Raw genomic sequence first — 16,492 nt, forward strand, 5'->3', positions numbered from 1 at the left:
GCAGTCCAGAAAAAGTGAGTTTTAAAATTTTTTAGGGCAAACAGTCAGACATAAAAAAGGACAGGAACAACCAGACTAAAGAATCAGGTTATAAAAAATAGATGGTTATAGACAGAAAAGCATTTCAAGTCAATATTTCGGAAAGGTCAGCGGTAAAGTAAACAGGCACTGCAACAAAGTGTGAAACAACGATACCTTAGCAGAAATAATAGCTAAAATTATTAGCATTCTGTCTCTGTGTTTTTATACTTATAATGAATTGGCATGCTGTAATATTAAATCTGTAATTCATACTACAACTTTTTCTTCTGAAGTTAATGTACTAAACTCGTTCCGTTTGTCTCCAGGCTGCCGGGGAAAGCTCTGTGGTTTCGGCGCGATTTGCGAAAGAGACCCTACTGATCCCTCCAAAGGAGAATGTGTGTGTAAGAAGATGGCGTGTCCATCTGTGGTGGCGCCTGTGTGCGGCTCGGACTCCTCCACCTACTCCAACGAGTGTGAACTGGAGAAGGCTCAGTGCAACACTCAGAGACGAATTAAAGTGATGCGCAAGGGACCATGCTGTAAGTATCTATCTATCTATCTATCTATCTATCTATCTATCTATCTATCTATCTATCTATCTGTCTGTCTGTCTGTCTGTCTGTCTGTCTGTCTGTCTGTCTGTCTGTCTGTCTGTCTATCTATCTATCTATCTATCTATCTTGCACATATACACACACACACACACACACACACACACACACACACACACACACACACACACACACACACACACACAATCCACATTAGAGGTCTATTAATCCTATTGTTAAGATTATGACAGTGTAAGTTTCTTCAACATGCACATTATAAAGGAATGGGATAAAGAAAGGGTGCAGAAATCAGGGAAACCTGCCATTAATTGCTCTGTAGGCTTTGTGTGGGGTGTGGGTGTGGGTGTGGGTGTTGGTGTGACTAGAGTGGGAGCAAAAAAACACAAATCTAAATACACAGCTATTATAAGTTACTAAACTAAAAAAGATACTGGACATGCATCTGGGGAATAATGTGTAGAAGCAAGAACTTGAGTTTGAAGAAATTGCCACTGAAAAGCAGAGATCTGCGAATAGAAAAAAATTCTATCGTGAACGAACGCAAATATTTTCGAAAAATGGTTGTATTACTTTGGTGGCTTTGAAAATTGGTTGAAAATTGAGACTTTGTTCAAATGGAAATGTGTAAATATAGAAAGAATGAAACTTTAACAGAATTGCACTGGGTTACATGGTTCAATAACTGGTACTATTTTGTTCATAAAATGTTAATAATTCATAACGAGGAATACCAGAGTAATCTTTACCTCGACTTTGCATTGTGCCGCATCACATCACCCCATGATTTTCCAGTTATAGAATGCCATGCCCTTTAGTCCTTACATTAGTGGCCTCATATCATAATTATAATATCCAACATCTTTATCGTATCATATTTCGTACAAATCCTGCATTTCTCAATAATATTACAGCAAAACAGCAATGCCACATTATATGAATATGAAAAAAAGGATCATACATGATGCTTGTTTAGGTCTGACCCTGTTATTAAAGAACGTTTTGTGTTCATGTGCCTGACCAGCATAAGTAGCAATTACAAAGTCTGGTGGATCACGACGTCCGTATTCTTCCTGCTGCTCTAATTAGTCGCCTCTCAAGCCGAGCGGTAGGAGAAAAAGCATGACGCAAGTGAAGGGCCTTTACCTGTTATCTCCCTTTGCCACTTATATGCGCATAAAAGACATTCTCACTGTGCTAGCACTTGATTAACACAGCGCTTGATGTCAATTCACTCTGGTCGGCCAGCAGGTTGCTAATAGCTAGCGGCCTCCTGGTCATTTCCTTAATGAAACGGGCTGTGTGTTCGTCACAGTGTGTTTGTCTCCTCCCTCACATGATTAGCACACATGCACAGAAGCTGGTTCATTTAAAGGAAAGAACCTAGCTTTCACAAGGGGGCTGGGATAGGAAATGGAGAGAGATAACGAGAGAAGGAGGAGATGGATAGGTGTGCACTGTTTTAATCAGCCAGAGTGATATTGACCTTGTAGGTGAGCAAATTGACTTCTGCTTTCTGAGAATATGACAAGGTGTATGTGTGGCAGTGCACTCCAGTTATCTTTTTTTTTTTTAAGCAGTCAGTAAATGTTTTCATAGGAAAGAACCCGAAGACGATTTCTCTGTTTAGTGATTCTCATAAACTCCATGAAAGGAAAAGTTCAGAGTAAACTGAAAGCAACAAAATGAGAATGAAGGAACGCCTCCTAAACATGTTTTGTGATAAATCTTCCAGTAACGCAGCTCAGCCACTACAGCTAACTCTTTCTCCAGTTATATGCTAGTAATTCTGTTATTCTACTTTTAAAGCTATTTTTAATCATCTTATTTGGATACAAAGTAATTGAAATAAAACGACTACATGATGCAACATTTTGACGTAATCCATGTATAAAATCATAGCCATTCAAAGCTACTCAAAGGATTTAAAGCCAAACTAATTAAAGCCAATCAATTTAAGTTGATTTGAGTGAGACAAATGTTTTTATCAATCAAAATCAATCGTCATGGATACCTAATTTCTTGTGTAATGAATTTACTTGTATCAAGTTTGATACATGAGGCTTACTGTATAAGAGTATATGGATGTGTGTGTGTGTGTGTGTGTGTGTGTGTGTGTGTGTGTGTGTGTGTGTGTGTGAGTGAGTGTGTATATATATCAGTGGGGATCATCGCAGCATGTTGCAAGCCAGGGCTGGATGGTCAAAAGAGCAGCAGGACAGCAGGCCAGGCGGCAGATCAATGGCTAGTTTGCTCCAGGTCTTTTCTGTTTGTGCATCCAGTACATCCAGAAGTCTCACAGTCGCTGCCCTTTGCACCATTCACTCAAAACCTCATTTCTCTAACACATCTCTTTCCTTTCCCTTATTTTTTCCTTATTTTTTTTCTCTTTCTGAAAATCTACTTTTGTGGTCACTTCACCGAAATTCAAAAACAATTTAGCAGCTGACCTCAGATGTTCCTCAATAGTCTTTTCTTCTCTAACATATTGTGACTTTAATATTAAATGTTTTTATCGGGGTTAAGAATAAATAGGAATACCAAGGTCCAGGCTTTGGGAATGGTGTAATGCATACATACCGTATACTGTATACATACGTTATATGGACAACAGTTTTGGATCTTTTTTTATTTTTAGATGATTCTTCCCAAATTTTTACCCCAAAGTTTGAGGCACACGGTTGAATAGGATGGATATTTGTATGTGGTAGTAGTAAATTGTCCTTCACTTGAACTAGGAGACTTAAACCCTACTGTATGGTTTAAATGGGTTGATCTTGAGTGGCTCTGACCTCAATATTATTGAACACTTTTTGGATGAATTGCACCATACTAGGCTGACTGCCCCAGGCCTCCTCACCCTCCTCAGTACCTGACCTCCCCATGTGACTGAATAAGCACAAATCTCCATAAGCATACTCCAAAATCTAGTGGAATATCTTCCCAGAAGAGGTGAGGTCATTATAACATCAAATAGGGACTCAATGTGGAATGAGATGTTTCAAAAACACATAAATCTCACGGTCAGATTTTTGTCCATATAATATAGGTTGCTTTCTAAAGCAATAATCTGTCGTTTCTTTCAAGTAGCATTCTGTACAGATGTTGTTTTAAAGGGTATATGTTATAAATTATCTTTACTTTCTTGCTTACGTTATTCACTAATTTGTAAAGCGTACATTGGATACAAGTGCAGAAGTTTATTGCACAAAAGTGCTAACAACTAAGGACAAGAATCATAAAAATAAATTGTGGTTTTGAAGCAAAGGTCATACAAACTATAAGTGATATGCACAACAATACACTGACAACAGCTTACAGTGTACAGGGGGTCCCATCATTGTAAAAAGAGACATAGGTGAGACTAGTGCTAGTGGTAATGGCTAAGGTGGTGGTGTGCCTCTTTAGCACTACTATGACATCTTTAATTAGAAAAAAATACAATACTTAGGTTTCTTGTGCACCTTGAGATAGATATAACTGCATAGACTTATTTCCAGTCATGGACACATGAAACCTGGACAATGAGAAACGTGGATGAAATGGCTCAATATTAATTAAATAATAAATAAATAACTATAAATAATAATGAGACTCACCACATCTTGAGACAAGATAGTAATCAAGCGGAGCTGCATATTTTCCTAGTTTTTTTCTGCACTTTTTCTAGATCTTAACGCCTGCAGACTAACAAGGCAATTCAGTCTAATTATATTTACTTATATCTGAAGATCTCACAGTAGGAGACCTGGCTAAGAGGCTAGCATAGAGCTGCATTTTTCTTTCCTGTTCTTCTTTTTCCAAAAAAAAATATTGTTTATTAGTGTCCTCTTTTGTGGAGACTGTAGATTTACTGTTTGCTAAAAACTTAACCAGGCACTGTGTTTAGTGCTGAGAATGCCTGTAATGTTATAGCAAAATGTCTGATCATTGGTCAGAGAGTCGCTAAGGTGAGTGTGTATAGTTTGTACAGTGTAGAGGTTGTTTAGTTGTATTCTTTTATTCTAAACAATGTCAATTAATGTTCATGAGGTACAACTTGTGTGTATATTTATATGTACACGAATATATACACAAGTCTTGGAAGAATTTACTCATGACAGGATTACAAATGGTATCTCAACAACATGGTAACATTAATACCCCACAATTTATAGATCACATTCATAATGCAATGGCATTAGATACTGCCTGGACAAAAGAAAAAAGATTTGACATCAAAATGCTGACTTACTTCTACTCTCATATTAATAGGTAAGGATGTCAGCAGCGCCTTGAGGTAATTCCTGTCAGTTTTAACTCGCACTTATACTGACTCGCTGATCCCTTTAAACCGTTTTTTTTTTTTTTTTTTTTTTTGTGACACCAGCAGATTATTTCTTCTGATTCATTTATTCATTTTTTTCTCGATGCAGCTCGTCAATACAATACAAAACGCGTAACCTATTAACCTCGCATGATCATAATTTATGCCCAGGGAGTTTATTACTTTCATTTGGGATTGATTGAGATTGTGTTATCTTTTAATCACCATGGAAACCACAGGGAAAAAATATGCAATGTTTTTTTTTTTTAACTCATCTGGGGCTCCTCATCAGTGTCTTAAACTCTAAGATGTCTCGCAGAGAAAAGGCATCAGTTCTGCCTCATTACCAAACTGTTGACTTCTTTTCATCCAAATGAGGATATTGGACTGCATGGTGTAGTAAGCCTCTAATGGAGAAATCAATGTTTTGTCCTTCTCGTGGCAGTTTCTTAACTGAGGAGGCACGATTTATTTCATTTATCTTATACCTGCAAACCGGATTTGAAACCTAGTCGCACGCACTCCACACAAACCACTCTCTCACCTACGTCTCTCTTGCTCCCCATCATTACACACTTGTCGCATTGTGAGGTGAGGAGCAACAGCTGCTGATGTCTGCTGTTGTAATAGCACTGGTGCAGCTCTTCCCTGTAGTGCAGCTATGGGAGGTGAGATGTCCCTGCCGATAGAAGCATCTGATTTTTCAGTTCAGTCGTGTTTGGCCTCAGGCTAAATACTTAAAATGATCCCTGCTGTGGAAATGCTGTAAAATTCCCTCCAGTTGTTTTGAATGCACTAAGCATGAATCTCCTCTAGATGCAGCTAATGCTGACGGTTAAGATGGGTGCAAATGAACAGGAGTGTGAGCGATAGAGCTGGATGTGGTGCACGATTAGTAGATCTATGGTTAAGTATGCAGGCATTTTCTGTCTTTATCAGCTGGATAAAATTCACCCAGCAGGATCTCCGAACTCACTGAAGGGGAAAGGACACAGGATTTGAAAAAGTACCGCATTTATTATTTAACACTGCTTACTTTTACTTCAGCTCATCTATCTTTTAAATTTGACCAGTGAATTAGCAAACCTTTTACTTGCGAACCAATAGCAGACAAGAATGGATGACAGACTCAGAAAAAATGTAGGAGCTGCTAAAGTGCAGTCACACTTCACTTTTACATTGTTGCTCTTGCTTGCCATCAACACCTACTATTGCACCGTTGAGACGAAAATCAATTTAGTTCAATTCATTTTTATTTGTATAGCGCTTTTAAAATTGGACATTGTCTCACAGTAGCTTTACACAGATAATGTGGTAATAAAGAATGAATAAGCTTGTTCTTTATAAGTGTAAGTGTAAGTTTGTCCCTAATGAGGTGGCATTTGTGACAAGGAAAAAGTCCATGAGATGGCATAAGAAAGAAACATTGAGAGGGACCAGACTCAAGAGGGAACCCACCCTCATTTGGTTGGCACCGAATGTCAATTTATTACAGCTAAATGATGTTGAGGTATACAGTGAGGGTGATCAAATGCAAACTGTAGTCCTGAGACAGAGTAGCAGACTGTTGACATTAAGTACAGTCCAAATCCATCCACAAAGCTCCTGTTCTTACTTCGTAATTTATGGATCCCCAGGCCTTCGATGTGAAACATCCCCAGCTGCACAGAGTGGCCTCCAGTCAAAGAGAACACTATTCAGAGGAAGGCCGGGATAAAATGGGGATCTGAGGATGTTTAAAATCACAACAGCATTGCATGATTATTAAGCTTATACATACTACCAAAACAAATCTGCCTGGATCTGAGTAGGGGGTCATGAAATGAGTCATGACATTGTAATTTTATGATTGACATTGAAACGAGTGCATGCAGATAAAATGAATGTGCCGTTTATTTCTAATAAAGGCTGACATTTTGCAGAGTGGTTACCTTAATAATTGAAGCACACATTTGATTTTATGTATGCAATATTTCCATTTTATACTACTGATATAACTTGAAAGACCATCTTTATACATCCCTGATGCTCAGACAGTAAATGATTGTAAATGTCTACTCACGAGTCAGTTGGTGATACATCTAATATCTATAATTACCCTTGTAGACATTTTATTATAACACAAACATGGACTGGACTGCAGTCTGACCAGTAACTGTTACATGTTACACTGGTTTCTTATACATTATAAGGGCAAAAGTACTGAAACACATTTCCAACCATATATGTTTTTTTTTCCTTCAATTTTTTGCCACCAAGTTGGAGGCACACAATTGTACATGATGTCCTTGGATGCAGTAGCATTACATTTTCCCTTTGCTTTACCTAGATGCAAATCTGTTCACAAAGTGAGCTCCAACATGGGTTAGCGTGCAAGATCTTTAGTGTCCTTCTATAGAACTCTAACCTCAGCCCCAGTGAATACCTACAGTATGAGTTGAAATGAAATGCTGACTGCATCAGTAATTAACTTTAATAACAACATTGTTCCTGAATGGATACAAATCTCCACAATCACACACCAAAATGTAGTGGAACATCAAAATATTATAATCAATATTTATACCAGCTAATAAAATGTAGAATAAGATGTTCAAAAATTACATATAAATCTTATGGTCAGGTGTCCACAAACATTTGTCTAAATCCAAACAGCTTTTAAGGATTGCAATTAAATATCAGTTCAACTAATATATTTGACCATTAAGAGTGTTGACACCTTTTCACTGATATGCACAATTTTGTGTTAAGATTTTGTTTGACCTCTAGTTTGTTGTTTCTGTGGAGAGAAATTTCCTCATGACAGCTGCCATTACGTTCAGCTGTAATTGGGTCTGGAAAAGTTGCACAGGGTTTAGTAGTACAAATGATAGTAATATAGTGGTATTTAAGATTGATGGTATACTTTGTCCATGAGCTAGTAAACCATTTTGAGGATGTGTTTATTGATTGAGACTTTAAAGCACTTTGGTAGGTGAGTGTGGATAAGGATGTCGGCCAATTGCCATCAATGTAAATGTAACATAGTGCTGAGCTTAAAGGTGCATTAATACTTATTAAATCAAAGACTAATTACAGCAGTGAGTAATAATGTGTCATGGTGGTGCAGGTGTCTTGGGATTTATTTTCCAAGGCACTTGACCAGATGAAGAAGTTAAAGAAGATACACAATATGGACATTTGGATATTAAGTCTCTATTTACTGTAATAATAACCTCGACTACAGGAAGATGTTCCACTAGAAGTTCTTAATGAGATTTTTTTTTTTTTTTTATTCAGCCACAAAGGTGTTAGTGAAGTCAGTGTTTTAATTAATCTCAAAGGTGTTCAGTAGAGTTGAGGTCAGCACTTTATAGCAGGCCACTTAAAGATCTTCCATTCCAACCCTTGTAATCCGTATCTTCATGGAGCTAAAACAGGTTTGGGTCTCCTTGTTTAAGTGAAGGGACAATCTTGTTACTACATCCAAAGACACCATATGGATAATCATACATAATCATGTGCCTCCTAAAGAACCACATCATCCACAAAAGTCAGGTGTCCCAATACTTTTGTGACCTCTGGTATAAATAAATTAACACTAATGAGCAGTAGAATTTACCTAAATCGTCACTTTAAATATGGAAAGAAACATATGAAAAATTGATCTGAATACAGCTACCATTGAATATTATGATAATGATGAGTTTCTGAAAAAAAAAAGACAAAAAAAGTCAGTGAATCTTTGAAATTGAAATGAATGGTTTGATTTTATAAAAGCTCTGACCTCGCATTAAAAACATGCCCGCGCTGAGAAAAAAACGATAGCAGCTGCCACGGTTAAGAGCTATTAATGGAGAATGATGTCAGGATTTAACTTGATTTACTCTATACATTTCTATTAAACATTCACTTTCATTCACTGCTTAATGGCCTGAGCATTTAAACTACATTACAGTATCACTATAAGTCTGTATATTTTAGCCTTTTTTTTTTTTTGCTCTAAACTATAAAAAGGGCATTTCTAGGGCATGCAGGAGCGTAGTTCTGTACAGCCCTTGGCTCTGACACCGCCGCTCTACGGGTGACATCAGCACGGCTGTCTTCGTCTCGTGCAAATGAGCTTTTGCTCTCTCGCCTCTGTTCTGTGTGAGTGTAAATGAGGGATGGAGGAACGTGTGGCATGAGGAAGGGTGTGTGTAAATGTGTGATGTCATATACATGTTAGAATATGTGTGTGCTGGGGGGTTAGTGTAAGTGTGTGTATATGTGTGTGAGAGTGTTTGTCTCTTTCTTTCACACACACACACACACACACACACACACACACACACACACACACACACACACACACACACATTCTCACCTGTCTGTGTGACATGGAATTTTATTCACACCCATCGTCTGCTTCACGTCGGCTTCCCCACTCCATCTGCTGGAGGATCTCCACACGGTTCCTCGGCTTCACACATCGCTGGGTATATTTAGTCCGACTGACGTCAGCCTCTTCAATGTGAAGTGGTGATGTCATATCCTGAATCTTACGATGATATCATTTGACTAAGCTATCAGATGGGCAAATTAATTCAATTGGGAATTTATCACTGGCAGGGTGATCTCAGTGGGGGTATAAGATTTATCCTGGTTCAAGAATCATCTATTAGGTCTGTTAGTAATTTCTATAGTATATAGTAGCAAATTTTAAATTACGATATCACAATATAAAAGGAAAGTCACCCAAACCTTCTGCAGCGTGTTTTTGGGACAAGTCACATAATTACAGTGGAACCCGGTTATCTCGCCCTCGGTTACCTCGACAACCCTATTAAGTCGACGTTTTCGAAGTGGAACCGCCAAATTCTCGCTTTTTTCTAAGCATTTTTTTATTGGTTATGTCGCCGAACCCTGATATCTCGAGGTGCGCTTTGGGAAGAGAAGAGCAGCCGTTGAGAGAGTGCCGGTGGGAAGACACGTACCGGGATACGCATGCGCGATAACAACGACCGCCGTGAACCAACATATACCAACAATAACGGACAGTGAGAGTGTGGAAGTTTAAATAGGAGCTGGTGATGATGATAAACGAGCACCATATGTGCGCGATTAAAGCCGGGAGCTTCAGAGAAAGCGGCCGAGAAAACACCTGCCACGCTGAAGGGGGCCGAAGGGGGCGTGGCAGGTGGATTCCTGACAGATAAACATGTACTGTATGTATTTTTATAACATGCCTTCATCAAACAAATCGCGGCAACGCTGTTGTCTAAAAAAAAACCTTCAAAAACACGTGCATGCACATTCTCATTTATTAACGCACATCATGTACATAAAGAAATTTCAAGCACGTTAATATACTGCCGCCATTTTGATTTTCGTTTATCTTGATCATCGGTTATCTCGATGCTTTTTGGCGACCCCCTAGGACATCGACATAACCGGGTTCCACTGTATATTAAAAGTGGTTTTCCTGTAATGGTGTACGCACATTTTTGTGGATATTTTATCCCTCTAACATTAAGGTTTTACGATTTTTCTAAGTCAAACAAACTGAAGATCAAATTTACCACGGCATAAAGTGACCAATCGCTTGGTGCCGAGCCACACACCGGTCTGCAAGCGGTGCAAAACTAGCTAATCTTCTTAATATCCTATTAAAATGTCCATATAAATCAGTCCGGACCAATTCCACATGACCGAGGAAAAGGCTCTTTATCTTCATTTTCTTAGCCACTTAGATTTGAGAGGCACACAGCCGCTCTGTTTAACTGCATGCTTGCTGAACGCGATGCTTGATTTGGGTTCAACACTCAGAAGCATAATAATGGTCCCTCTGACCTAGCGCTGCCATTCATTTAAAATGATTACACACTATTTAATAATACGCCAGCCATATTATGTCGGACCACTCGTTCTCAGGCAAGCTTTGCAAACGGTCTTGTTTTAGGACAAATACTGTGCATGTGGTGCCTTTGGACACTTTATCATGGCCAGGATTTTATTTTTTTTTTTTGGAACAGGGGCTTATCCAGGGAATGTGTGAAGTGGGTTGCATTCGGGTTGAGATATCTGTCCATTATAGTGCTTTGAAGAAAGGAGGATGATGAAAAACCTGGAAACTTCTAATAGATGTTAACTTGAAGATGAGCATTTGCACTCTAGGGCAGTGGTGGTCCAGCTGTTAAGACTCTCAGTTACTGTTAATAAGGTTGAGGGTTCAAGCCCCAGCACCATGAAACTGCCACTGTTGGGCCTTTGAGCAAGGTACTTAACCCTATCTGCTCCAGGGGCACTGTACCATGACTGACCCTGCGCTCTGACCACAGCTTCCTGACCACAACTTCCTGAAAAGCGAAAACTTATTCTATTGGCTCTCTACATTTGCACAATGACAATAAAGTTGAATTGAATCTAAATCTAATCTTGACATGCCCCGCCTCCGACTCCCACCATGCATTACATCATTATGTACACCATGCCTTTTGTGTGCTGTATGTGGAAACGTGACCATTGTGCACACGATCATTGTTCCGCTGGAGCAGGTTTCGGCCTCTTAGTTCCAGTGAAAAGAAAATTAGGATGCCACAGCATACGAAGCCATTTTATACCAAAAGTGTGCCTCTATAACATATGGGTTAGAAAGTCAGCTATCCACATATTTGGCCCTGTCTTGTATCATGAAATTGCATGTTTCTGAGGGACCCTATGCACCATTGCAGTATTCCTGTTCAACATCTCCTGAAGCTTCTTCACATTGTTAACCAGCTTGTCTATAGTTGAGATCCTGTTCTCTGAATGCGTGAGATAGAAGTTCGGGGCACTGCCGGAAGGTCAGTCGGAGAGGGGCATTCATCAATAAATAAAGGCCTGTTTCCTGCTTGCGCAGCCTCCATGCCCCATAAGCCCCCTATAGGGCTGTGTCCTAGATCCACGTATGCTTGCAGACTGCTGATTCCGCTCCAGTGATAATGCAGTCACCGAACACTGTCGGCAAGACTCACTGTGCAGCTCAACCTCTGGCAAGTAGGGATACAGTACTTGTTAAACAAATCCTGTCTTTCTCCTCTTGTTTCTCTCTTTCTCTGTCTCTCTCTCTCTCTCTCTCTCTCTCTCTCTCTCATTCCCTCACTGTCTTTCTCTCTATTCCCTCCTCCTTCTAATCACCTCACAAGGCCTAAGCGCAGTGTAGGAGAGCGATAAGGAAGATTACAGCTGGCAAGATGCATTAAAAAGCCACATTTCCCCGCACATTAGAAAGAAAGAAAGAAAGAAAGAAAGAAAGAAAGAAAGAAAGAAGAAAAGAAAGAAGCAGTAGTACAATGTAGTAATCTATAATTAGAACAACAATGCAATTACGATATCTCGTGATTATTTTGTAGGATGAATTTTTTGATGTATTTACATATTTTATTTTGCTATTAATCCCCAGGTGATGCATGCGTCTGGGTGAATTTGAAAGCAGGAAATCGTTTTTTTTTTTTTTTTTTTGTTTAAAATGGAATTGATGAAAAGAAGTGATTTGTGGTATGAGGCTCTCTGAAAAAAGAGAGAGAGAGGAAAAAGCTCTATGAGGTTTTTCCTAGCTGTGGGATGTAATGGATATTGAGTGGTACATTCATTTTCATATCTTCCCTGGCCCACAGTTGTATAACTGATCCTTGCACACCATCTTCTCTCCTGTATGCTTATGCATATTAACATTTCTTTTTTTCATATTAACATTTCATTTCTTTGTTTGTTCTCCGTTCGCCAAGTCTCTTTGGTTCCATTCATATAGTGAGCTATTTTTAAACATCGCATGTGCGAAATATATTTTTATACAGTTTATATTTAATGTATTTACACTTCTGTCTTATTTACACTTCTTCAGATTCTCTCTCTCTCTCTCTCTCTCTCTCTCTCTCTCTCTCTCTCTCTCTCTCTCTCTCTCTCTCTCTCTCTCTGTCTCTCTCTCTCTCTCTCTCTCTCTCTCTCTCTCTCTCTCTCTCTCTCTTGCTTTCTCTAATACACACCCACAGACAGACAGACACAGACACACACACACACACACACACACACACACACACACACACACACACACACACCTTTAGATGAAGAAGTCGTAATCACAGAGCAGCGTGGCCGCTGGGCTCCTGCCCCTTCTCTCTCAGGTTAATGCAAGAAGAGAAATGGTTTTCCCATCAGGCAGTGGGGCACGAGCTCTCTCTGAGGCACTCGGCTGCTCGGTGAGAGGCAGGTCGAGGACAGAACAAGGACTCTGATAGAATTGTTTCTACCGCGGTGCACTTATGTGCTCACAACAGACCAGACAGCATGCTGTAGCTGCAGCCAGCTTGTCTGTGCATATAACGCTAGATGATTATTTGTGTTAATTCTATATAACATTTAGCAATGTTTAAATGTTACATAATGTACGCCTACAAAACAATTGTTGCTTCTCTGAATTAAATAGGTCCATAATAAATCAGAGTCAGAATATCATGGGTTGCAGGTACAGTGAATTTATCATGGTGTGCTGGTGCAAAAAAAAGAAAATAATATATACATTGACCAGGCATACCTTTATGACCGCCTGCCTAGTATTGTGTTATTATTATAGTATTGTGGCCCCCCTTTTTGCAAACAGTCCTGATCCATCGAGCATTAACAGCTTTATCTTATTTAGCAATTTGAGCCACAGGAGCTCATCTGTTGAATCGGAGCACACGGGTCAGTCTTCGCTCCCCACATGCATCGATGAGCTTTGGCTGCCTGTCACCCGGTTTTTGGTTCAACATTGTTTCTTAATTGGACCACTATTGATAGATACTGACCACTGCAGACCAAGAACAGCCCACAAGAGCTGTAGTTTTGGAGATGCTCTGACCCAGTTGTAGCCGTCACAATTTGGCGCATGTTAAACTAAAATCCTTACACTTGCCCATTTTTCCTGCTTCTAACACCTCAACTTTGAGGACAAAATGTTCCCTTGCTACCTAATATATTTCACCTACACCCACAGGTTATTGGGTGGGATATATTAACAGGTCATGTTGGTCACTTTGTAATGCCTGGTTTGGTGTTTAAAAAACCATATAAAAAATAAGAAAAAAAACCAATAATGTAATAACTAAAGATAAAAATGTTGATTATACAATTAGTGCAAGGTATGTAAAAGTGAGGCAGTGCAAATGATAATATTTCCTAAATAAGTCCAAGGTGCAGGGTTGCAATATAATGTCTCGTTTTCATATGAAATGAGAGTGTGTGCTTTACATTAATGTAGTGTAAATTGGGTTAATTAAGTAACACATTAAGTAAAATTTAAAGCTATAAGAGATTAATCAATGACCTGGCAGTTAGTAGTGAAATTGGTTACCACCCTGACATGAATCTTTTTCCTGTTACATCATATCCTGATGTGTTTTATTGCACTTATTTTGAAGTATTAAGAGTTATTAGTAAGTATAATACACATTTAGTTAGGAATGCCCATGAAACAAGCTATTGTATGTATCATGTTATTAATTATATCCACAATACATGATTACACAATACATACATATTTATAAATCCTATTAACAGCCTAAAGTGCATAAAAAAAGCTACAAAAAATGCAAAAATCCTCCGTCCTGATGACTTTTTTTTGGCAGAGCATCTACCCTGCAAGTCCCTGTGAATTAGCGGTTGCTATAGAAACAATAATGTATTCGAGCCCTATTGTCAGAGCCATTCTGTTACAGAAATAGTATAAACACCTTCCGACCAATCACATTAGAGAATTAAACAGAGCTGTTGTATACTAAACACATTATTGAGCACTCTAAAGTCAATATCACTTTTTTTGTTTACATTTTTCACATGGATCAGTAAAAGTTTTGGGTTTAATGCATGTTTAACAGCATAGGTACAATATTATAAATAGATTTTAGATAAAGTACATGTTTATTAATGAGTTTGGTCCTTAAACAATTTTTATGGTCACATGCTACTTAATGAAACCTACTCGTGCTTCATTAATGCTGAAAGTCAGAGATTGTTAGCGGAATTTAATGATTGTAGCAGTTGGGGGCGTGGTTGAGCATCGGCTTGTGATTGGAGGTCATAGCCAGAGGAATTGAGAGGTAAGGATCGCACACCTGTGATTGGTTTTCATTAACGGGTGTTCTCTGGTTCTGTTTTGCTGGCGTGTGAGCTGTTGGAAAGCTCCTGATTTGTCTCGAAACTTATATTATCAGAGTACCCTGCTTTTCCATTTTTACCATCATCGCGTTAATGAAAGGAATATTATTTTGTTGTCAAAAACGATTACCTCGAAAGCCGTCACGTGGCCTTCATGAGGTCTGGCGTGATGTTTGCTTGCTGGCAGACATCACTGACCCCTGACCTTTAGATAGTCCTTACACAGATGTGCTGCAGCGAGTGATTAGTGTGTAGCACGGGGCAGTGCTTTGGTGAACCTTGCTGTTAATTGTTCTCGATTATGTGCAGGATCTCTGTGCATATTAAACACGCTCTGCCTCTCTCACCCACACACACACAAACACACACACACACACGTCAAATCTGGTTGAGGATTTGAGCAACCTGTTTAAACAAAGATAACGCGCACGGTAGCTTTTTTGGTTTAGCTCAGAAATTTAAAATTTGAGGCCGGAGATGTGGTTTTACTGTCTCGACTGTCCCGTTGGTTTGGACGAGGCCGAACGTGGCGTCAAATAAGAGTATCCTGGCCTTTGAGCTTCACGAGTATCCTGGCCTAATCCTCTGAGTTCCCAGCTAACCGTAAAGCATATAAGAGAGAAAGACAGCTGCAGTCAAATCAGCCCTTTGAAGAAATACATCAAAAGAATGAATCATCGCTCAGAGCCGAGGATGACACGAGTCATTGGATGGGAAAACATAGTAAAATTTGGGGATCGAGGCATGCGCTCCTATGCGAGTACGTGCGAACGGAGGTGCAGAAAGGGTCTTTCCTTCTTTGTCTCGGCGTCGCCTCTATTTCTGGCTTCATGCCTCGGCGGGAATGCAAAAACACTGTATGTGGAGACTGCGTGGGTTTGGATGGGCTTGTGTTGAAGTGTGACAGAAAGAGTTAGACGCTGAAAAGTTCTGGAAGGAGAACGAGCCGGTTGCACCCAGGCTTTCCTTCTCATTAGAGACAACATTTATGATGCCTTTATACATTAGATTTATTTATTTATTTATTTTACACCCTGAGGACGGATATATATAATTGCGCGCATTATGAACATGTAAGAAATATTGCGCAGTTGGGTATGAACGGTATGCAAATGGAACAAGGAAGATATTAAACATGGAAGATTTCCCATTAAACAGAAGGTTACGACGAGGCGAAACAGGCAGACATTATATCGAGAATCACATGCACAAGCACATACGGCACATGAAACCCGTTAATGCAGATAATATCATGAGTGTTGGGATCATCAAATGATCTGCTATGTACATCTGTGAGATGTCTGCTATTGACTCTGTCTTCCTCAGTGAACATATACCGGCAGCAAACTAATTCCAGGTGCATCATGGGTATTCAGTGGACAGTAGAGTACATTGTTTGCACAGCGCATATCAGTATAAACTGTAGGATTAAGCGAGTGCTTATGTATGGGACTACAAA

At 39.3% G+C, this 16,492-nt stretch overlaps 1 protein-coding gene across 12 annotated transcripts in view; it reads left to right on the plus strand.

Moving 5' to 3' along the window:
* Nucleotides 1–16,492, plus strand: part of agrn (agrin) — a 253,929-nt gene that overhangs the window by 123,535 nt on the left and 113,902 nt on the right. For all 12 annotated transcript variants that reach the window (XR_014538003.1, XR_014538004.1, XR_014538005.1 and 9 more), the window contains one exon: nt 348–563. Coding sequence is in view for 9 of the 12 variants with exons in the window: in XM_083569686.1 (XP_083425812.1) it covers nt 348–563 (216 nt within the window). In the remaining 3 variants the exon portion in view is untranslated. The remainder of the gene's footprint in view (nt 1–347; nt 564–16,492) is intronic.

This window comes from Silurus aristotelis (assembly GCF_946808225.1).
Source record: "Silurus aristotelis genome assembly, chromosome: 19".
Classification (NCBI taxonomy): Eukaryota; Metazoa; Chordata; class Actinopteri; order Siluriformes; family Siluridae; genus Silurus; species Silurus aristotelis.